The 24,473-nt window shown below is 41.5% G+C and overlaps 1 protein-coding gene across 1 annotated transcript; it reads left to right on the forward strand.

The window, feature by feature from the left end:
- On the forward strand, window positions 1-24,133 carry LOC132395074 (myosin regulatory light chain 2B, cardiac muscle isoform-like). The gene is made up of 6 exons (XM_059971389.1): window positions 1-51; window positions 498-573; window positions 941-1,045; window positions 3,276-3,354; window positions 6,570-6,618; window positions 24,035-24,133. Exons 1-6 carry the CDS (start codon window positions 16-18, stop codon window positions 24,131-24,133), a joined length of 444 nt encoding a protein of 147 aa, XP_059827372.1. The 5' UTR covers window positions 1-15.
- Window positions 24,134-24,473: the final 340 nt, after the last annotated feature.

The raw sequence follows: 24,473 nt of genomic DNA on the forward strand, positions 1-24,473 counted from the left end.
TCCAATGTCTTTTCCATGTTTGATCAGACTCAGATCCAGGAATTCAAGGAGGTGAGTGTGAGATCAGCTCCTAAATCTGTGCTTTGAACTCAAATTGGTGCTGCAGCCTGGTGGGCTGAGTGAGGTTGGAACCTCTGAGGTGGGGAATGTTTTGATCATACTGGCAATACAGACCAGTCCTTAACATAGGAGATAGCCACTGAAAGCAGGGGTTATATTCCATCTCATTTCATCCTCTTTTCCCACCCACCTATCCTCCTCACCTGGTCTCACCTATCATCACCGGCCACTCCTTCCCCTCCCCCCTTTCTTATTCTGGCTTCAGCCCCCTTTCTTTCCAGTCCTGATGAAGGGTTTCAGCCTGTAACATAGACTGTTTATTCACCTCCATGGTTGCTGCCTGACTTGTTGAGTTCATCCAGAATTTTCTGTGTGTTGTTCAGGATCTGCAGAATATCTTGTCTTTATGAGTTGTACTTCCGTGTTCTCTCCCACAGGCGTTCACTATAATGGACCAGAACAGAGATGGATTTATCAACAAGGAAGATCTGAGAGGAACCTTCGCAGCGCTGGGTAGGGGTACTTCCTTACTTAAGCCCATCAGCCCTACTGAGGCATAGGCTGCTGACAACAGCTCACCAGAGTCCTCTGTTCTGGGCCAGTCTTTCAAGTTGTTCATGGTTCTAGCCCATCCTTCCTCTCACAGGGATGAGGTCTTTGGAGCTTCTGTTGGCGTTTCTATAGCTCTGGGAATTTATGGGATGGGGTTGCTAGCTCCAAGCCCAACCCTCCAGCTTTTCCAGCCAGGCTTGGGACTATCCATAGCAAAGTTAGGGAAACACTTGAGAAATTCCTCATGGAACTCCAGAGATTTCACAGAGAGTTTGCAAGTACATGAGTGCAAGGCACATGATGAGAATGTGTGTTGTTCTTCCATCAGGTCGGATAAATGTGAACAGCGAGGAGCTGGATGAGATGTTGAACCAAGCTCCTGGACCAATAAACTTCACCGTCTTTCTCACAATGTTTGGGGAGAAGCTAAAAGGTAAAGCAAGCAAGAAATGCTGGAAGATAAAGGTTAATTGGAGTGATTGAAAATTCCCATAGTGATGTAGATTGTAGGCTCCACTTGTTCTATCAGTTTTGTTTTCGTTGGCTGTTGCTTTATCCAGGTGAGCAGCTTGGTCACTGCTCAATTAATGACTGATAGCTTTTGAAATCTAACAACGGATTTGTGTGATTGTTATTTCTTCCTCTGAAAGAACCATTAACTCTCCTCTTAGAAACATAGAAACATTGAGAAAGTAAACTCTGGGTGACAGAGATGAGTTACTATCATCCTTTCTGCCCAGGGCGAGCTGACACCAGACCAACTTCTCCAGCAGGTGTTAGGGGTGTTGGTGAGGGGGCGGGTGGTTGGTGAGGTGGTGATGTTTCGTTAGGTGGAGGGTGGTTTGTGTTCCTGTGCATGCTCACACTGGGCTTTAGTATGCTCCTAATACCATCCTTAATCTCCTTCCTCACTGTGGGTTCTAATGAAGTAGAGATTCCCTGGAGCTGGTGCCATTGCAACATTTGAGCACATTCTTGTATCTCTTCTCTATGACACCTTGAGACAGATGTCAGCAATAGATGTTGGATATGATAGGGTCTTTTGAGAGACTTTTGGATAGGTACATGAAGCTTAGAAAAACAGAGGGCTATGGGTAAGCCTAGTAATTTCTAAGGTAGGGACATGTTCGTCAGAACTTTGTGGGCTGAAGGGCCTGTATTGTGCTGTAGGGTTTCTATGTTTCTGTGAACAATGTGACTTCACCAATGTGGCTGACTAACTGTAAGGGATTACAGCAAAATGGTGTTTGGGGTGTTGGCCTGAAGATGACATTAACACTGGATCATTTAACCTTCTGGTGAATGTAAATGATTTTTCAGAGGTAGTGTTGGTGGCATATTTCTTGGTGGTGGAACGATGAGGGAAGGGGGGGAGAGTGAAAAGGAGGGGGGGGGAGGAAGGAGGAAATGGTGGGGGAAGGAGAGAGGGGAGAAGGTGAGTAAGCTGTTGCGGTCCACCATTCAGGTTGTGTACATTGGCAACTTCAGTTCACTGCTGGTGAGATTCAGTGGGATGGCATCAGAGGAGTGGGCTCCTGTGCTGACCATAGATTTGAGCTCCTTGTTAGGAATGCAAGTATCCAATTATATAATTTCATCAAATATATGTAAAAGGATGGACCAGGAAGAAAGCCAGTTGCAGATTTTATATTTGAGAGACATCGAACAAGCAAGCATTCTCCAGAAATACCCAAAAGCTGGTCACTTACTGCATGGAGAACTCAGCCAATGTCACTGAATCAAAATCAGACTAGTTCCAAGCACAAGGAGTATTCATCTGGACTTAATTCAGCTGGAGTAAGGTCTATATAGTAGTAAAGATCTTGATCTTTGGTCGCTACAGTAATGTAGTGCTTAGCGTGACACCCAGGGCGTCAGAACTTTGCATTCAATCCTGGCATCCTCTATAAGGAGTTTGTATGTCTTCCCCATGGAATGCAAGGGTTTCTCCAGGTGCTCTGGTGTCTTCCCACAGTCCAAAGATGTACAAGTTAGTAGGTTGATTGGTTATCGTAAATTGTCCTGTGATTAGGCCAACAATGCAGCTCATTGGGCTGGAAGGGCCTGTTCCATGCTGTATCTCTAAATAAAAAAATAAAATAAAATCTTAAAAGCCAAGGTTGGGTAAAGCAATTTATAGCTAAGCTTTGACATAAAGTAAGAGGGCTGTCCCAGAGAGAATTCCTGGTGCCAGTGTGTTGCAGGAAAACAGAACTGTGACACAAACCCACAGGGAGTAAAGGCAAAAAGAGGAACAGCTTTAGTCAGGTAAAAGTAAACACTACAGATACAGGAAATCAAGAGTAAAATGCCAGAAAGTCCCAGCAGGTCAGGCAGCATCTGCGGAAAGAGAAACAGTTAACAAACACATCATTTCCAGGATGCAACTTCATTTCAGGCTACTCTTCTATTACAGGTAGTTTCCACTGTATTGAAGAACAGGCTCCTTTGTTCTATTTGCTTCTCACTTTCAAACACATCTGAAGGTCAGCAGTTCCTTTGTGTCTTTGACTTTCTAAGTGCACATCTCCATTCTGTGAATCATTATAATTGACCAGGAATTAAAAGAGACACTAATGTTAAAGGAGGCCAGCATTATATTTCACATCCTGATTCAGAGCTGTGAGTGTTAATTATCTATTTCTTCCTGTGGATTTCTGCAGGTGCTGACCCAGAAGAAACCATTCTCAGTGCTTTTAAGATTTTTGACCCAGAAGCCAAGGGACATATCAAAGCTGACGAGTAAGTCTAAAACAAACAGAAACCTTATGCATTTTCCACCCCTGTAGCTTGTCACATAAATATAATCATTTCCCCTTAGATGGAAGCAGCCACATTTAGAGCATGTATTTACAAGCATCTGGATGAGAAATGATATTCCACAATGTTGTTGCATGAAGCTGTATTCATCACTGAATGCCCTCTGAACCTCCTTTTCCTTTTTAAATGCCAGTAACAGTACTGAACACTTGTCCTCTGTGGACACCAGTATCAACACCTGTGTCCTTCTTTTAACACTTCTTTTCCTTTGTTAATCAGTATCCCCCTTTCAGCAAATGGTCACTGAGGTCCAATGTTCTTTAACGTCCAGTGTTTCCCTGTGATTTCCAGCGTGAAGTCTGTTTTTGTCCATTAAATGCTATTTCCTTTGTAGTGTCTGTCTTCCTCTGTTAGGTTCATTTGACTCTGAGTTTTGTTTTTTTTGGGAACTACAGCATTTCTCCATGTAGTCCTTATTTATGAAGTCCAGTATTTGTGAATAAATACCACAATCTGCAGGCTTTGCCCATTTCATGTCAACGTGGAGCAGACAGTCATATTGATTATCACTAATTTATGTCATGAAATTTTGTAGCAGCAGTACACTGAAATGCATAAAATTAGTATAGATTACAATAAAAACATAAACATGTGACAGTCTTCCATGATGATGTTGCCTTAGAACCATAGAACCATAGAACACTACAGCACAGTACAGGCCCTTCATCCCTCCATGTTGTGCCGACCCATATAATCCTTAAAAAAGTACTAAACCCACACTACCCCTTCTTGAGGTATCACCTTTTGAAGATGTCCTCATTAGTGGGGAGGCTAGTGCCCAATATATTTAGCAAAACATTTAAATCAGCATAGACAATGTTGGCTGAAGGGCCTGTTTCCAAGTTCTATAACTCTAAACTATTTAAATGCCTCACACTGATGTCTCATGATGGTATCAAAAGGTGATTACTGAGTTGCAATCTGTCAATAATTTTATTGACCTGTTTTGGTTCTCCCACATTGCACCCACATTCCCACTGTACACATTATTTAAGCATCTTTTCTCCTACAGTCTCCTTGATTTGTTGATCATATGGCTGATGGAACACATGAATCACTAGGCCTTCATGATTGGCTAATAACCTTAGTGAGCAGAGGACATCAGTGGCTGACCTCATGGGAGAATTTCAAGAGGGTTGTCTTCCAAATCTGACCTACCAATGTGAGCCAAAGAAGCTATGTGAGGACTAGCCATCTACCCTCACCTTGTTCAGCTATGAGCAGACACCATTGCTGACACAGCTGTTTCTCAGTGCTTTGCACACCATGCCCAGTCCCAAGGCTGGACATGTCAGATTGATGTTGCTAATCACATTGCCCTATGTTTTTATTAACAACTCTGTATCAGGCGTTCCCTGCTTTGACTCTTTCCTCTTCAGTGGTTCCCAGTAGAAGTGGGCTGCTGCAGGCCACTTATGTCCTTCTGACCTTCCCCATGGGTAAGGCTGAAAACAATGTGGCAGGCCAGGATGCCAAGAATTAACATTTTAATCTCCACTGGACCAGAAAGCGATCCAGCCCTGAGACAAGTGTGGTGTATCTTTAGTCCCTGCACCAACATACATGATGATTCAAACCACTGGAGCGCTATTCTCCTAATCTCCTGTGCATTGGAGGTCAGACCAAGAAGGAGAAGGAAACTTTTATAGAATGTGCTAAAGGCAGCAAAGAGCCAACTATTTTGAAGGTTATGGCCCTTGAGGATCAGTGGGATTAACTGGATTGCCTCCTCAAAGCCTCCCACTGTGCTCTGTCATTTTTGGGTTTGCACTGCAGCTCTCCAGCAGGTTCTCGGTGTAGGAAAAGTGAAGTTGGCAGTGAGGTGTATCCCCAATGGGTTGTATTCCAAAAGTGGGAGGGGGGGTGTCAATGAAATTGAATCTCCTCCTCCTTCCTTTTGTGATCATTACTGTGTGACCAACCTCCCTACAGTAGGGAATACCATGGGTGGGAACAACCCTGCAATCAACAAGCACATTCAGGATGAGAGGGGAGAATTGTATTACAGCTGGACAAGACGAACGGGAGTGAGGAATGGGAGACGTATTGTGCAGTGCTGCTAGAGATGGTAGGAAGTCAGAGGGGCAAGAAGCAGACACTGGGACTTTGGGACAGTAATTTTACTAAATTTGATGAAGTATTATGGGCTTCTATTGGCTGTCAATATGTGTATTTTAGTGTGACTGCTGTTTGATTATGTAAATAAAGAGTTTGAACATCCACAGGGTTGCCAGTTGATCAATGTCTATATCCAACTAGTCAATTCTGTAGATAAAATGTAATTTCTTGGTTCAAACTTTAGAATAGTTTGATGACAAGGGCCAAGTTGTTCTTCTGCACCAATAGATAGTGTAATTGAGGAGCGAGTGCAGGTTTTTTTCAGAATCTAGTTAAATGGCAATGATAATAGGACTGATTAAGCAAGTATCCCCAGCCTCTAAATAGGTATAGACCCAGTGCTCTACCTTGATTTACTACTGAACTGTTGTGGAGTAGCGCAAGAGGCTGAAGATGGAGTGGTCATGGGGGAGTGGGACAGAGAATTTAAGTGTTAGGCAATCAGATGCTCAAGGTCACCCCTGCAGACTGAAGGATGGGCGCTGCACAGTGGTGACCCAAACTGGGAGTGGTGTCCACAGGAGAAACTCTGAATGCAATACATTGGATAGAAAGAAGTGTAGGTCAGGCACTGCTACAACTGGACAGAGTGGTGGGAAGGCGTAAAAAGACAGGAGTTACACCACCTGCAGTTGCAAAGAGAAGGTCTATAGCTAATGAGTAACGACTGTGCCAGAGAGTTGCACAAGGATCGTCCTTTCAGAATGTTGAAAGCAGAGAGGGCAGGATGATCCCAGTGGTGGAATTTTACCAAAGATGGTGGAATTTGTAAAGGGGAGCCAGCAAATTAAAATCGAAAAGAATAATTGGTGGCAGGTGAGGGGAAATAAACAAGGCTCTAGAAGAATGAGACCATGAGGATTGTCCTGGAATGAGGTAGCATCGATGATGGGCCATCACATAAGTATGTGAAGACACTTCTTGCTCTTTGTAGATGTAGAATGTCTCAAAGATTTAATACTCATCCTTCTATGTGTATGGCTAACAGTGCATTGTTACCTTTCTCCTCTCTGTTACAGCTTCAAACATATGCTGAAGACCCAAGCAGACCGATTTAATGAAGAGGAGGTATTGATGTGAAGTTGCTAATATTAGAAATAAGACTGAGAGTAATATTAACATTAACATCCTCCAAAGATATAACAGTGTATGGTCAGACCTATAACAAGATATTATTGTCATCAGAGCTACAGTGGGGTATTACTTGGCAGGATGCATTTATTGCCCTGACAGTCATTAACATGGCCTGCAGTCTTCTTATTCCAAAGTGGGTGACCCTGTTGCCCTTCAGCAGCAGATGCAAAAGATTTGAAATTCCATTTCTCTGTTAAAACAGTTTCATGACTAATACAATAGGTAGGTGGAGAATCTCAGAGCATCAACTACCCCAGAGCCTGCCAAGTTGGAACATTTTCAAATTCCCTCTTGTGACCAGAGTCTGTATATATTTTGAATGATTTTATACAGTCACTAAACTGATCTCCGAACAGAGCCAAAAGCAATGGTCCTGTACAGGTCAGAATAATCTTCTTTGGTGGTCTCACTGAACTTCAGCAATCAATCAATCAAACCCTGGACTGTTGAGTAACTGATCAAATAACTGATTCTATGCTTCAGAACCAGAATCAGGTTTATTATCACTGGCGTGTGACGTGAAATTTGTTAACTTAGCAGCAGCAATTCAATGCAATACATAATCTAGCAGTGAGAGAAAAAATAATAAATAAAAACTAAATAAACAAGTAAATCAATTACATATCTTGATTAGATTGAAAAACGTGCAAAAGTAGTACTGTATAGTAAAAAGAAGTGTCCAAGGATTCAATGTCCATTTAGGAATTGGATGGCAGAAAGGAAGAAGCTGTTCCTGAATCACTGAGTGTGTGTCTTCAGGCTTCTGTACCTCCTACCTGATGGTAACAGTGAGAGAAAAGCATGCCCTGGGTACTGGAAGTCCTTAATAATGGACACTGCCTTTCTGAGACACTGCTCCCTAAAGAAATCTTGGGTACTTTGTAGGCTAATACCCAAGATGGAGCTGACAAGATTTACAACCTACTGCAGCTTCTTTCGGTCCTGTGCAGTATCCCTTCCATACCAGACAGTGATGCAGCCTGTCAGAATGCTCTCCACGGTACAACTATAGAAGTTTTTGAGTGTATTTGTTGACATGCCAAATCTCTTCAAAACCTGATAAAGAATAGCTGCTGTCTTGCCTTCTTTATAACTACATCAATATGTTGGGACCAGGTTAGATCCTCAGAGATCTTGACATCCAGGAACTTGAAGCTACTCACTCTCTCCACTTCTGATCCCTCTATGAGGATTGGTATGTGTTCCTTCGTCTTACCCTTCCTGAAGTCCACAATCAGCTTTTTTGTTTTACTTTCTCTCCTTCTTCAATCTTTTTATTGATTTAAAAAGAAGTGTGTATACAAACAGGAGGAGAGTATCTCTAGTATATATGTCACTAGCAGTACATACAGAATGTGAAATAAACAATATCAGAATCACACACAGTGCTGATCTACAAAGTATAAATTTGATACAGAATGTATAATTCTCCTCTTATCAATTTATGAAGAAAGGAAAGACTGTTAGAAATTTTTATATAAAAGAAAAGAGAAAAAAAAACACTATTCTAAACAGAAAAAAAGGGCTGTGCAGTCCATCCTGAGAGAAAAACCAAGAGATCAAATCCAAGGTTCTGAAAAAATAGCTGGAAAAGAATCAGTACAAAAATCAGATCACATGAAAATATTGAATAAAAGGTCACCAGATTTCTTCAAATTTAAAGGATGTATCCAATGTCCGTCTTCTTATTTTCTCTAGACTTAAACAGGACGTGATGGAGGAACGCCAATAAAAGGCGGTAGGAGGATCAGGGTCCTTCCATTTAAGTAAAATGGCTCTCCCAGCCAATAAGGCTGAGTATATCCTGCTTCCGAAGGAATAATCCCAAAAATAGCTGTAAATAAGTTTGGTTGTAAATCCAGATCCAGCACTTTATGCAAGACCAAAACATATGAGTTAAAGTGGCCACCTGAGTATCACATCCATCACAAATAGGATTAATATTGGGAAAAATATGGGCTAATTTATCCTTCGACATTTGTGCCCGATGCACTACCCTGAAATGTATCAAGGGATAATGGGCACAAATAGGTGAAGTATTTACCAGATGAAAAATATTACTCCAGTGATTATCTGAAAATAACTCTTGAAATTCCAGTTCCCAGGCAGCTTTAATTTTATCGTTGGATATCATTCATAAATTCAATATTCATTTATAAATTGTAGTTATCGATCCTTTTTGGAGTGGTTTAACCTGGAAGAGGATATCTATTATATTAGATGGATTAAGCCGAGGGATAATTTGGAAGCAAAGTATGTAAAATTTCCTAATTTGTAAATATCTAAAAAAATGTACATCAGATAAATAAAATTTATCCGCTAGCTGAGTAAAAGATGTTAAGCAATCCCCTATAAACAAATCCGAAGAAGTTATTATACCTTAGGTTTTCCAAATTTACAAAGCCTGATCTAAAATCGATGGTTTTTAAAAAAGGTTACAATATATTTTACTAGAAAGGACAAAATTATTTAATTCAAAAAATCTGTGAAACTGAAACCAAATTCTTATTGTATGTTTAATAATAGGATTAAGGTCTTGTCTACCAAACTTAGAGAGCAGGAAAGGAAGAGGAACTCCCAGTAAAGAGGCCAAGAAATACCCTTTCACTGAGTTTTTCTCCAATTCCACCCATAAAGGACAGTCATATATGTCTGAATAATGAATCCAACAGGTAATATATCGAATATTAATTACCCAGTCTAAGATTTAGCAAAGCCATACCACTGTCCTTTTTTAATTTCTGCAATAAAGGTTTACTGAATCTAGGATTTTTATTTTTCCAAATATAGGATAAAATTTTAGAGCCTATTCTGCCAAAAAACCATTTAGGAACAAATGAAGGAACTGCTTGAAATATACATAGGAATTTCCGTAGAACTATCATTTTAATAGCATTAATTCACCCAATTAATAATAATGTCATAGGAGACCATTTAGAAAGTGTTGTTGGGTATAATCAATTAATGGGAGAAAATTATATTTATACAGATCTTTAAAATTCTTAGTAACTTTAATACCAGGGTAAGTAAATTGATTTTTAGCAATACTAAAAGGTAATTGCTCATACTGATCCAAATAATTATTAATAGGAAATAACTCACTTTTGTATAAATTTAACTTATATCCAGAAAAACTGCTAGATTTGGAGAATATGGATAACATAGAAGGAATAGATCTCTTAGGATCCGAAATGTAGACTTACAAGTCGTCTGTGTGCAACGAAACCTTATGCATTTTATCCCCTCTCTTAATACCCTGAATAGACTATAGGTGCAGAAGTAGACCATTCGGCCTCTCGAGTCTGCACCACCATTCTGAGATCATGGCTGATCATTCACTATCAATACCCAGTCCCTGCCTTGTCCCCATATCCCTTGATTCCCCTATCCATCAGATATCTATCTAGCTCCTTCTTGAAAGCATCCAGAGAATTGGCCTCCACCGTCTTCCGAGGCAGTGCATTCCACACCTCCGCAACTCTCTGGGAGAAGAAGTTTTTCCTCAACTCTGTTTTAAAAAACTGATCTCTTATTCTCAATCCATGCCCTCTGGTACTGGACTCTCCCAACATCTGGAACATATTTCCTGCCTCAATCCTATCAAATCCTTTAATTATCTTAAACGTTTCAATCAGATCCCCTCTCAATCTCCTCAATTCCACTGTGTACAAGCCCAATCTCTCCAATCTCTCTGTGTAAGACAGCCCTGCCATCCCAGGAGTCAACCTAGTGAATCTACGCTGCACTTCCTCAATTGCCAGAATGTCCTTCCTTAAACCTGGAGACCAAAACTGTACACAATATTCCAGGTGTGGTCTCACCAGGGCCCTGTACAAATGCAAAAGGACATCCTTGCTCTTGTACTCAATTCCCCTTGTAATAAAGGCCAACATTCCATTTGCCCTCTTCACTGCCTGTTGCACTTGCTCATTCACCTTCATTGACTGATGAACTAGGACTCCTAGGTCTCTTTGCATTTCTCCCTTACCTAACTCTACACCGTTCAGACAATACTCTGCCCTCTTGTTCCTGCTTTCAAAGTGGATAACTTCACATTTATTCACATTGAATGACATCTGCCAAGTATCTGCTCACTTTTAGAATACTTTTAGAATTCTGAAGAGCAATAGCAAGAGGTTCCAGAGCCAAGTTAAATAACAAAGGATTAAGAGGACAGCCCTGCTGGGTACTTCTGTATAGTCTAAAATAGGGAGATTTTTGATTGTTAGTTATAGCTGCAGCTATAGGAGCTTGATAGATCCATTTGATCCAGGAAATGAAACCCAGACCAAAATTAAATCTTTCTAAAATTTCAATTAAATAAAACCACTCACCCTATCAAAGGCTTTCTCTGTGTCAAAGGAAACAACACATTCAGATTCTTAGGATGGAGAGGAATAAATAATGTTCAATAGTCTCAGAATATTAAAGTATGCATACCTATTCTTAATAAATCCAGTTTGGACATTAGAGATAACTTTAGGTAAAATATTATCGATCCTATTAGCCAAAATAACCATATAACAATTACAGCACGGAAACAGGCTATCTTGGCCATTCTAGTCCGTGCCGAACGCTTACTCTCACCTAGTCCCACTGACCCGCACTTAGCCCATAACCCTCCATTCCTTTCCTGTCCATATACCTATCCAATTTTTTTTAAAATGATGAAATCGAACCTGCCTCTGCCACTTCTACCAGAAGCTCATTCCACACAGCTACCACTCTCTGAGTAAAGAAGCTCCCCCTCATGTTACCCCTAAACTTTTGCCCCTTAACTCTCAACTCATGTCCTCTTGTTTCAATCTCCCCTACTCTCAATGAAAAAAGCCTATCCACATCAACTCTATCTATCCCCCTCATTATTTTAAATACCTCTATCAAGTCCCCCCTCAACTTCCTATGCTCCAAAGAATAGAGACCTAACTTGTTCAAACTTTCCTTCTAACTTAGGTGCTGAAACCCAGGTAACATTCTAGTAAATCTTCTCTGTACTCTCTTTATTTTGTTGACATGTTTCCTATAATTCGGTCACCAGAACTGTACACAATACTCCAAATTCAGCCTCACCAGTGCCTTGTACAATTTTAACATTACATCCCACCATTTATACTCAATTCTCTGATTTATAAAGGCCAGCATACCAAAAGCTTTCTTCACTACCCTATCCACATGAGATTCCACCTTCAGGGAACCATGCACCATTATTCCTAGATCACTCTGTTCTACTGCATTCTTCAATGCCCTACCATTTACCATGTATGTCCTATTTGTATTATTCCTACTAAAATGTAGCACCTCACACTCATTAGCATTAAACTCCATCTGCCATCTTTCAGCCCACTCTTCTAACTGGCTTAAATCTCTCTGCAAGCTTTGAAACCCTACTTCATTATCCACAACACCACCTACCTTAGTATCATCTGCATACTTACTAATCCAATCTGCCACTCCATCATCCAGATCATTAATGTATATGTCAAACAACATTGGACCCAGTACAGATCCCTGAGGCACACCACTAGTCATCGGCCTCCAATCTGACAAACAGTTATCCACCACTAATCTCTGGCATCTCCCATCCAGCCGCTGTTGAATCCATTTTACTACTTCAATATTAATACCTAACGATTGAACTTTCTTAACTAACCTTCCATGTGGAACCTTGTCAAAGGCCTTACTGAAGTCCATATAGACAACATCCACTGCTTTACTCTTATCGACTTTCCTAGTAACCTGTTCAAAAAATTCAATAAGATTTGTCAAACATGACCTTCCACACACAAATCCATGGTGACTGCTTCTAATCAGACCCTGTCTATCCAGATAATTATATATACCATCTCTAAGATACTTTCCATTTTATTTTAAAATTCCATCAAAATTTTAGAAAGAATTTTAGAATCCACATTTAGTAAATAATTTGGTCTATAAGAGGCACATTCAGAATAATCTTTTCCTTTTTTAGGAATTAGTGAAATTAATGCCTCATAAAAAGTTTTCGGGAGAGTCCCTGAGGATATAGAATCAGTGAAAACTTGACATAAATGAGGTGTAAGTATCTCAGTAAAAGTCTAAAAAAATTTCATTGTATATCCATCTGGTCCCGGAACCTTACCTGATTGAAGATAGGATTTAGCCCTTGTTATTTCCTCTTGTTTAATAGGTGCATCTAATGTATTCATATCTTGAGCAGAAATTTTAGGTATATTCAGCTTTTGCAAAAATCTAATCATAGAAGTAGTATTGTCTGAAAAGTCAGATTTATAAAAGTTAGAGTAGAAATGCAGAAATTAATCAATTAATTTATTTATTAATTTCCTGACCATCTGACATTTCAATTCTATCAGCTCTTCGTATTTTCAAAATCTCTCTTCCAGCCACATCTGCTTTTAATTGACAAGCCAGCAATGTGCCTGACTTATCCCCATGTATGTAAAATTGACTTTTAGATTTGAGAAGTTGCTGCTCAATGAGATAGGTCAAAAGCAAAACATGCTGTGTTTGAAGTTCAACCCTTTCCTTAAAAAGATCTTCATTAGGTGTTACTGAATAAACTTTATCTATTTCTTTAATCCTGTTCTTTTATCGTATCCCAAATAACCAAATTTGACATTCCCTCAGTTGTATTTAATTCATAACATAAAGAAATTTGTTCTTTAATAAAGCTTACAAAAGCTAAGTCTTGTAATAATGTAGTATTAAATCTCCATTGAGAAGAATTAAAAATGTTATCAGGAAATCTAAATGTTAATTTCATGGGTGCGTGGTCTAACAACATGATGACATCATATGTGCAATCAGCAACAAAAGGGACCAATTGCGTGTCCAGCAAAAATTAATCAGTTCTTGAGTACTTATGTTATACATGCAAAAAGAAAAAAAATCCCTATCTTTAGGATCTATAAATCTCCAGATATCAATATTCCAATATCCCCAAATTCCAAAATCTCCAAAATCCCTATCTTTAGGATCCATAAATCTCCAGATATCAATATTCCAAAATCCCAAAATTCCAAATTCCCTATCTTTAGGATCTATAAATCTCCAGAAATCCGTATTCCAATAAAAAAGAGTTAATACAAGTCGCAGCCTTTTTAGGAAGCAGCGGATTGGTTGATGACCTATCAATCGAAGGATTTAAACAACAATTGAAGTCACCACCCATAATCAACGTGTTCATTAAATTTGGCAATGCAGAGAATAGTTTCTTAAAAAATTCAGGACTATCTATATTAGGTGCATAAACACACACTAGAGCCACCTTTTGGCCACGAAACAGACAATCAAATATCTTCCAATTGAATCAGTAACAGTATTAAAATGTAAGAGAGGTATTTTAGATTTAAAAAATATAGATACCCCTCTAATTTTAGTTGTTGATGAAGAATGAAATTGATAACTTCTCCAAAATTAAAAAATATGATTTTCATCTTCCCCACGAACATGGGTCTCCTGTGCAAAAATAATATCAGCCTGAAGTGTTTTTAATTTCTTAAAGATCTTTTTCAATTTAATAGGTTGGTTCATACCAGTCAAATTCCAAGATATTATATTAAATTTATTAGCATCCATATTTAAACTTTAATATAAGATTTTGTAAAGTAAGTTACTGCATAAGCACAAATCAAATCTACCAGGAGAAACAGAGCATGAATTCAATCAAAGATAAAAAAATGAAACATCGTTGACAGAAAAAAACCTCACAGGATTGCCCAGTTGGAAAACACCTAATCTAATAAACTCACCCCCTCCCCCCAAAGCCCAAAAACCGTCCAATAGGCGGACAGCATGCTAAACTACTATCCCCTGTCTATGATTGGCAGGCTCTTCTCAGACAGTTATGTATTAACACCGCTAGCTAAAGACAAAACAGAAAAAAATGAAGAAGTAAGCATATTTCAAATATTTTGATATTATGTCTAACAAAGGTTAGAACCTAACTAAAATCAGCCATCTTAAATTCATTTAAAATAAGTTAGTCATATATTCAAAAAGGATAAATCCAACCAATTAATGTGTTATGACTAGTGCTGGCCACTTACAAGTTAATAAAAAGGTAAGTAAATATGTGTATATTAAATCCAAAACTATATTAAGTATTAAAGTTTTTCCCATTACAATAACTCCCAGCTAAGGCTTAATCATTCAAATTGTTTGCGAGATGGATTTGAACTCCCTTTATGAATCTTCAACCCTCTTCTGGAGAGTCGATCCATTTGGGGCGATCATTAGGTGGAGAGATTCTCAGACGAGCCGGAAAGCGCAAAGAAGGATGTATAAAGAGGGATATAAAGTTCAGCCATCATTTCCCGATATTTAATTCTTTCAGCATAAACCTCTGGAGCAAAATCTTCAATTATACAAATGGCTGCCCCATTAAAGATTAGCTTTCCTTGCTTTCTTGCATCTTGGAGAATCGCTTCTTTAGTTGTAAAGTAATGCAGGGATAGTATCACATGGTGAGGTTTCATCTCAGTTGAAGGCTTTGGACGGAGAGAACGATGGGCTCTGTCTATCATTGGAGGGGCTTCAAGTATCTCACTAGGAAGTGAATGTAACATACCTGTAAAATGTTTTAATGGCTCACCGGATTCTGTATTTTCAGGCAAACCCAATATGTGTAAATTCATCCTGTGGCTTCTACTTTCCAGATCAACCATTTTCTTCTTAATTCTCGGTATTTTCAAAGTAGCCTCATTAATTTTCTTTTCCATAGCTGATATCTTTAATAACTTGATTCATCGCCTCCTGTTCTCTTTTAATTCTGTTAGTAGTTTTCTTGAGCGCCTCAAGTTGGATTTCCAGATTGCCATAAGATTCCTGGATGATGGAAACAATTTTTTCAAACTTTTCATCAGCCTTCACCAGGCTATCAATCTTAGTATTCATACCTTGCATTAAAGAGAGCATTCTTTCTGAAGTAAGGACTTCCGCTGATTGCTCTGTTTGGTTGGTTTCAGCAACGGTTTTTCCAGCTTTTTTTAAATCCTTGCCATTGCAATTAAATTGTAAAACCTTCAGTCAAAATAATAATTCTTCAAACTTTAAGTAGATCTAGCAGTGTAAAGAAGGTTATCAAAGTTAGGAGCAGCGCACACGCGTCCTTCTCCATGGACTGCCAGTGAGAGACTCCCTCTTTTGTTTTACTGATGTTGACTGCGAGGTTGTTGCCGTGGCACCACTCCACCAGTTGGCATAACTCACTCCTGTATGCCCTCTCGTCACCACCTGAGATTCTACCAACAATGGCTGTATCATCAGCAAATCTACAGATGGTATTTGAGCTATGCCTAGCCACACAATCATGAGAATAGAGCAGTGGGCTAAGCACACACCCCAGAGGTGCACAGGTGTTGATCGTCAGCAAGGAAGATATGTTATCACCAATCCGCACAGATTGTGATCTTCCGGTTAGTGAGTAGAAGATCCAATTGCAGAGGGAGGTACAGAGGCCCGGGTTCAGCAACTTCTTAATCAGGATTGGGGCATGATGGTATTAAATGCTGAGCTAGAGTTAATGAACAGCACCCTGACGTAGGTGTTTATGTTGTCCAAGTGGTCCAAAGCCACGTGGAGAGCCATTAAGATTGCATCTGCCATTGACCTATTGTGGCAACAGGCAAATTGCAATGGGTCCAGGTCCTTGCTGAGGTAGAAGCTCAGTCTAGTCATGACCAACCTCTCAAAGCATTTCATCCCTGTCAATGTGAGTGCTACCGGGCAATAATCATTAAGGCAGCCCACCTTATTTTTCTTAGGCACTGGTATAATTGTTGCCTTTTTGAAGCAAGTGGGAACTTTGCTCATTGCAGTGAGAGGTTGGAAATGTCCTTGAGTACTCCCGCTAGTTGGTTGGAACAAGTCTTGCAAGCCTTACCAGGTACTCCATTTGGACCTTCCACCTTGTGAGGGTTCACTCTCTTTAAAGACAGCCTAACATCGGCCTCTGAGATGGAGATCACAGTGTCATCAGATGCAGCAGGGATCTTCACAGCTGCAGTTGTGTTCTCCCTTTCAAAGCGGGCATAGAAGATGTTGAGTCCTTCTGGTAGTGAAGCATTGCTGCCATTCATGTTATTGGGTTTCATTTTGTAGGAAATAATGTCTTGCAGACCCTGCCAGAGTTGCTGTGAATCCAATGTCAACTCCAACCTCATTCGAAGTTGTCTCTTTGCCCTTGAAATAACCCTCTGCAAATCATACCTGGTTTTCTGGTACAGGCCTGGTTGCCAGACTTGAATGCCACAAACCTAGCCTTCAGCAGATGATATACCTCTTGGTTCATCCACAGCTTTTGGTTTGGGAATGTACAGTAAGTCTTTGAGGGCACACACTCATTCACACAGGTTTTAGAGACCAGGTTCGAAGATGAATCCCTGTTTACAGTCCAGTCCACCTATTCAAAGCAGTCCTGTAGGTATTCCTGTGCTTCCCTTCCCTTCTTAAAGACAGTAGAGTCAAGGGATATGGGGAGAAGGCAGGAACAGGCTACTGATTGTGGATGATCAGCCATGATCACATTGAATGGTGGTGCTGGCTCAAAGGGCCTAATGGCCTACTCCTGCACCTATTGTCTATTGTCTATTGTCCATACCTTCTTGGTCCTCACTTGGGATCCAGGTTCCTACTCCCTGGGGAATTAGTTTGGACAGTTGGAACAAAGGCAAAAGCACTCAGTTTTTGGTGATCATGGTCTGTGGTGTCCACAATTAATGATCAGGAAATACGTTGGTTCTAACCTAACATTGTTCTTGTCCATTAACATTGTACTGTAGTGGTTAGTGTAGCTATTCCAGAACCAGTGACCTGCGTTCAATTCTGCTTCTGCCTGTAAGGAGTTTGTATGTTCTCCTCATACCTGTGTGGGTTTCCTCCAGGTGCTCTGGTTTCTTCTCACATTCCAGAAATGTACAGGTTTGTAGATTAATTGGCCACAATGGGTGTAATTGGGTAGTGTGGGGTCACTGATAATCTGCTCTATCTCTAAATAAATAAAAATAAAAACACTGTGAATATAGGCAGAAGTCCCCTTCTTAGGGACCTGGATCTAAGTCAGGGGCTTACCCCTGAGTGCATATGTGGTCCTCTGCTCTAGGAACAGCTGACAATGGGTAGGTAATCACCAAGAACACTAAACCCCTGGGCAGGGGACTTTTAGTTTTTTGGACTGGAAAAAAAAAGTGCACCTCAAAGCCAGGATAAGCCCACAACCCATTTCTTCAGTGGTTTGATCGGGGCAAGACTGTGCAAATGCAAGGACGTCAGCCAGTGAGAACAGCAAGAAGAGTTTAAAAGGAGACAGCTTATAGAGCAGGCATGGGAGTAGAGGGAGACAGAATAGGAAGGCTTTGGCTCAACGGGGCTTCCGTGATAACTGGTCGAGGTGAGGTAGGTTGCTTGTGTAGAATACAAATAGGAAGAATGTGTGTGAGGCTAGCGTTCCGTGCTCAGTGTCAGATGTGGGAAGTCCGGGAGGCCAGGTGCATCAAGCTGCAGCTCCTTAGGGACTATGTTAGGGAACTGGAGATGCAGGTCAATGACCTTTGTCCGGTCAGGGAGAGTGAGGAAGTGACAGAGAGGAGCTATTGGCAGGTAGTCACAGCGGGGGACCAAATCCTGGCAGGGAGGTTTGCTAACGTTATTGGGAAGAGTTTAAGCTAGGATTTCTGGGGGCTGGGAACCAAACTGAAGAGACAGAGGAAGAGGCAGTTGGCTCACAAATAGAGAAAGCTTGGAGACAGTGTGAGAGGGAGGTGATAGAGAAGGGATATGCTCAGACCGATAGTTTAAGATGTGTCTATTTTAATGCAAGGTGGATTATGAACAAAGTTGATGAGCTTAGAGTGTGAATCAGCATGTGGGGCTATGACGTTGTGGCCATTACAGAGACTTGGATGGTGCAGGAGCAGGAATGGTTACTTCGAGTGCCAGGCTTGAGATGTTTCAGAAAGGACAGGGAGGGAGGAAAAAGAGATGGCAACGTGGCACTGCTGATCAGAGATAGTGTCATCGCTGCAGAAAAGGAGGAAGACATGGAGGGATTGTCTACGGAGTCTCCGTGGGTGGAAGTTCAGAAGAGGAAGGGGTCAATAACTCTACTGGGTATGTTTTATAGACCACCCAATAGTAACAGGGACATCGAGCAGCAGATAGGGAGACAGATTCTGGAAAGGTGTAATAATAACAGGGTTGTTGTGGTGGGAGATTTTAATTTCCCAAATATCAATTGGCAGCTCCCTAGAGTGAGGGGTTTAGATGGGGTGGAGTTTGTTAGGTGTGTTCAGGAAGGTTTCTTGACACAATATATAGATAAGCCTACAAGAGGAAAGACTGTACTTGATTTGGTATTGGGAAATGAACCTGGCCAGGTGTCAGATCTCCCAGTGAGAGATCACTTTGGAGATAGTGATCACAATTCTATCTCCTTTACCATAGCATTGGAGAGGGATAGGAACAGACAAATTAGGAAAACATTTAATTGGAGTAAGGGGAAATATGAGGCTATCAGGCAGGAACTTGGAAGCATAAATTGGGAATAGATGCTCTCAGGGAACTGTACGGAAGAAATGTGGAGATGTTCAGGGGATACTTGCATGGAGTTCTACATAGATACATTCCAATAAGACAGGGAAAGGATGGTAGGGTACAGGAACTGTGGTGTAAATCTAGTTAAGAAGAAAAGAAGAGCTTATGAAAGGTTAAAAAAACTAGGTAATCATAGAGATCTAGAAGATTATAAGGCTAGTTTAAGAAAAAAATTAGGAGAGCCAGAAAGGGCCATGAGAAGGCCTTGGTGGACAGGATTAAGGAAAACCCCAAGGCATTCTACAAGTATGTGAAGAGCAAGAGGATAAGACATGAGAGAATAGAACCAATCAAGTGTGACAATGTAAAAGTGTGTATAGAACTGAAGGAGATAGCAGAGGTACTTAATGAGTACTTTGCTTCAGTATTCACTGTGGAAAAGGATCTTGGTGATTGTAGGGATGACTTACTGCAGACTGAAAAGCTTGAGCATGTAGATATTAAGAAAGAAGATGTGCAGGAGCTTTTGGAAAGCATCAAGTTGGACAAGTCACCAGGACCAGACGAGATGTACCCCAGGCTACTGTGGGAGGTGAGGGAGGAGATTGCTGAGCCTCTGGTGATGATCTTTGCATCATCAATGGGGATGTGAGAGGTTCCAGAGGATTGGAGGGTTGCGGATGTTCCATTATTCAAGAAAAGGAATAGAGATAGCCTAGGAAGTGATAGACCAGTGAGTCTTACTTCAGTGTTTGCGAAGTTGATGGAGAAGATCTTGAGAAGCAGGATTTATGAACATTTAGAGACGCATGATATTATTAGGAATAGTCAGTATGGCTTTGTGAAAGACATGTCATACTTTACAAGTCTGATTGAATTTTTTGAGGATATGTTGAAACACATTGATGATGGTAGAGCAGTAGATGAAGTGTATATGGATTTCAGCAAGGCATTTGATAAGGTACTCCATGCAAGACTTATTGAGAAAGTAAGGAGGCAAGGTCTCCTTACCCTCCTTAAGGAGGCAAGGGATCCAAGGGCAAGTTGCTTTGTGGATCCAGAGCTGGCTTGCCCACAGAAGGCAAAAAGTGGTTGTAGACCGGTCATATTCTGCATGGAGGTCAGTCTCCAGTAGTGTGCCTTAGGGATCTGTTCTGGGACCCCTACTCTTTGTGATTTTTATAAATGACCTGAATGAAGTAGAGGGGTGGGTTATTAAATTTGCTGATGATACAAATGTTGGGGGTGTTGTGGATAGTGTGGAGGCGTGTCAGAGGTTGCAGCAGTACATTGATAGGATGCAAAACTGGGCTGAGAATTGGCAGATGGTGTTCAGCTAAGTGTAAGGTGGCTTGTTTGGGTAGGTCAAACACAATAACAGGTTATAGTATTAATGGCAAGACTCTTGGCAGTCTTACCATTGATCAGAGGGATCTTGGGGCCCGAGTCCATAGGACACTCAAATTGCTGCACAAGTTAGCTCTGTTGTTAAGAAAGCATACGGTGTATTGGCTTTTATCAATTGTGGGATTGTGTTTAGGAGCTGAGAGGTAATGTTGCAGCTATATAGGACCCTGGTCAGACCCCACTTGGAGTAATGTGCTCAGTTCTGGTCATCTCACTATAGGAAGGATATGAATACCATAGAAAGGGTGTGGAGGAGATTTACAAGGATGTTACTTGGATTGGGGAGTATGCCTTCTGAGAATACGTTGAGTGAACTGGGCCTTTTTCCCTTGGAGCAACAGAGGATGAGAGGTAACCTGATAGAGGTGTATAAGCTGATGAGAGGCATTGATCATGTGGATAGTCAGGGGCTTTTACCCAGGGCTGAAATGGCGAGCACGAGAGGGCACAGTTTTAAGGTGCTTGGAAGTAGGTACAGAGGAGATGTCAGGGTTTCTTACGCAGAGTGGTGAGTGCGTGGAATGGGCTGCTGGTGACAGTGGTGGAGGTGGGTACGACAGGGTCTTTTTAGAGACTCCTGGATAGGTACATGGAGCTCAGAAAAATAGAGGACTATGGGTAACCCTAGGTGATTTCTCAGGTAAGGACATGTTCAGTGCAGCTTTGGGGCCGAAGGGCCTGACCTGTATTTTGCTGTAGGTTTTCTATGTTTCTATGTTTTTCTAACCATATCCTGTCCTACCCACCCTTCTGATCTCTGCTGATCACCCATTCCCAGTCACCCCACCTGATCACCAAGCCCCATCACCCTCATCTCTGCAATCGGCTGGGCTCTGCCACCTCCCAGACACTCCCAACTCCGACGGGGCTTCTCCCAACTGCCACCCCACGAATCAGCCTCACCTCCAAATGTGCTTCTTCCCAGTCAACCACTTCTTATGTACATCCCCATTTCCCTACCCCCAAGCCGGGTTCTAATTGCTATGTATGAGTCTTCTAATTACAATCCTCCCATCAATCACTTCTCTCAATGTCACCCCATCCATCAAGCACTCCCTATCTCTCTCTCCCTATATGCCCCTTCCAATCAGCCATTTTCTGTCCTTGCCCTTTTGAGTTTTGTGGCGAAAAGATTACCCACCTCTCAGACAAATCCCCCATGGCTATTGACCTTTAGATGCCCTGTCTGGATTCTGATTGCAGCCTCTCCAAGTTGCAATATCGTCTTTAATAGTAATAGGCATCCGTTAGTATCATGAGACCATGGATTTGCGCCTTTGAAGGTTTCCAGGGTGCAGGCCTGGGCGGGGTTGTATGGGAGTTGCCCAAGTTGCAAGCCTTCCCCTCTCCACGTCACCGATGTTGTCAAGGGAAGGGCACTAGGACCCAAGCAGCTTGGCACTGGTATCGTCGCAGAGCAATGTGTTGTTAAGTGCCTTGCTCAAGGACACAACACGTTGCCTCAGCAGAGGCTTGAACCAGTGACCTTCAGATCACTAGACCGATGCCTTATCCACTAGGCCACGCGCCAACACTTGCAATATCATCACTCACTCAGTATCCGAATTCCTCTTCGCTCACTCCTAATCATCTGTCTCCCTCCTCTCCCACCCCTCTTCCTGTCTTCAAGATCATGGTTTTCTTCTACTTTAGCATCATTTCCTTGTGCTGTCACCCTACCCTTTTATTTCTTTAACATCTAGAATGAAAACCTCTGCGGCCCTGTGGAAAGAGAACTCCATAGGGTCATCACCCTGAGTTGCAGAGCTCCTCTTGTTCTCAGACTGTGACTGCTGGCCCTAAACTTCTTAGTCAGGTCTGCCAAGTCCTTTAACCATCTTAAAAATTTCCGAGAGATCTCCTAGCACTTATTGACTGAAAAGCAGAGTAAACACTGGTCCCCCACCTGGTAACCTTTGGGGTGCTGGCCTTTGGCAGCTCCAGACCTTACTCCTGTTAAATAATGGGATCTGTTGCCATTGCTGGGTGCTGGGGGACTGCGGAGGTAATATCCAGTTATGGGGCTGGTTGGGTTGAGCCTAGCCTTGCAGAATTAATGCTCAAATCTTCTTGTGGGGCTCTTCCATATTTCCAGTATGAAAAATACCTTCCCTCTCCCATCTCCACATTCCAAAATGCAGTCACTTCCAGTTCCCTGGCCTCATCAAGATTTCTTATTATTAGGCCAATTATATTCCGGAGTTATTGCAGACAGGTGTGTTTCAGGTCACTGACTGCCCCAGTCCTCTTACTGCTTTTAGACAAGATCTATGCAATGAGGGGTATAACCAACAGAGCTCTGTGACTTCTTTCAATGCAGTGCAGCCAACTCATCCCATGGCCCACAACAAATCCTGCTTCCTAGTTGACCTTAAAAAGAAACTATTGTTTCCCAAACTCTTCATTAGGTGTGAGATCAGGATTGTTTTATCTTAACTAAGAAGCAAAATGAGCTCAGGCACATATACAAACCCAGGCAGAGGCATATACAGTATATACAGAGGCACATATACAAACTCAGGGAGCATGCATTCACACACACTGACACAAATGCATGTACATGTGGTAGTGTGTGCTCAAACACACACACATGCATGCAGACCGTGTTTCTGCTAAACATTTGTGGCAGATACTACTCTACAGAAATGAATAACATTTTGCTGTTGTTTCCAAGTTTGTGCTGTCTGATCCCACTTTGAGATATCTCTGATAAAGCCACCTGCAGTTCTACTAGAACTATGTTCCAACATGACTGCAACTATGCTGTGAAATGGAGCCTCTGAGCATCACAACCTTCTATTCCTTATCTATTTCTCCTTACAGTTAAAAAAAATTCCCTCCCCGTCCCCTTTCTTCTATTCCTCACTCTGGCCTCTTACTTGTTCTCACCTGGCTATCACCTCTCCCTTGTTCCTTCTTCCTTCCCTTTCTCCTATGGTTCACTCCCTGCTCTTATCAGATTCCTTCCTCTCCAGTCCTTTTACCTTTCCTACCCATATGGCTTCACATATCACCTCCTAGCTATCTTCCTTCCCCTCCACCCACCTTTTTATTCTGGTATCTTCCCTCTTCCTTTACAGTTCTGAAGAAGGGTGTCAGCCCAAACCGTTGACTGTTTATTCATTTCCATAGTTGCTGCCAGACCTGCTGAGTTCTCCAGCATTTTGAGTGTGTTGTTTCTATTCTTTATCTTGAGAATTCAAGACATTGAAGCTTTTGTCTTGACTGGGGCTGCAGTGTGACCAATCAGTGCCAGTGTTCTCCACACAGTGCATTGGATCTGAACCTGAAGGGGTTAAAGTTCAGCCTTCCAGCTGACACTGTGACTTGTCACACTACAGCCCCAATCAGGACAGAAGATTGTGTCTGTGACTTCTGTGACCAGCACCCTGACCTTTTCTCTCTCTTCCTCCAGTGTGAGCAGATGTTTGTTGCATTCCCTCCTGATGTTTCAGGCAACCTTGACTACAAGAACCTCTGCTACGTCATCACTCATGGTGAAGAGAAGGATTAGGAATGATGGAGCTCTCCATGCAAGGAAAAGACTGGAGTCGAGAGCTGAACAATAGACAAAGAGTTGACAAATGGATGTGGAACTATTGTGTTTTATGTGTGTTGACTTCCAATATTCTGATGTTGGCTCACTGTTTTGGTTATGCAAGTATTTTACAGTTAGATTTACAAACCTGGTCTTGACTCCAACTATGCTGTAATAAATATCTTCTGCTAGCATCATTCTTTACTCTTAATTTATTCTGGGCTGGTGTGGTCCTCCTTAGAATACGCCATTCTGTATAGGCAGGTTGTGTACGTTGTGTATTTGTTGTCCATCCCATGAGACAAGGACGTGGACT

The sequence above is a fragment of the Hypanus sabinus genome, chromosome 6, assembly GCF_030144855.1.
Source record: "Hypanus sabinus isolate sHypSab1 chromosome 6, sHypSab1.hap1, whole genome shotgun sequence".
NCBI lineage: Eukaryota > Metazoa > Chordata > Chondrichthyes > Myliobatiformes > Dasyatidae > Hypanus > Hypanus sabinus.

Coding starts and splice junctions, on each gene's coding strand:
- LOC132395074 (XM_059971389.1), top strand. CDS start 16: ATGTTTGATCAGACTCAGATCCAGGAATTCAAGGAG. Junction 1,046..3,275: donor GTTTGGGGAGAAGCTAAAAG/GTAAAGCAAGCA, acceptor GGATTTCTGCAG/GTGCTGACCCAGAAGAAACC. Junction 3,355..6,569: donor GGACATATCAAAGCTGACGA/GTAAGTCTAAAA, acceptor TCTCTGTTACAG/CTTCAAACATATGCTGAAGA.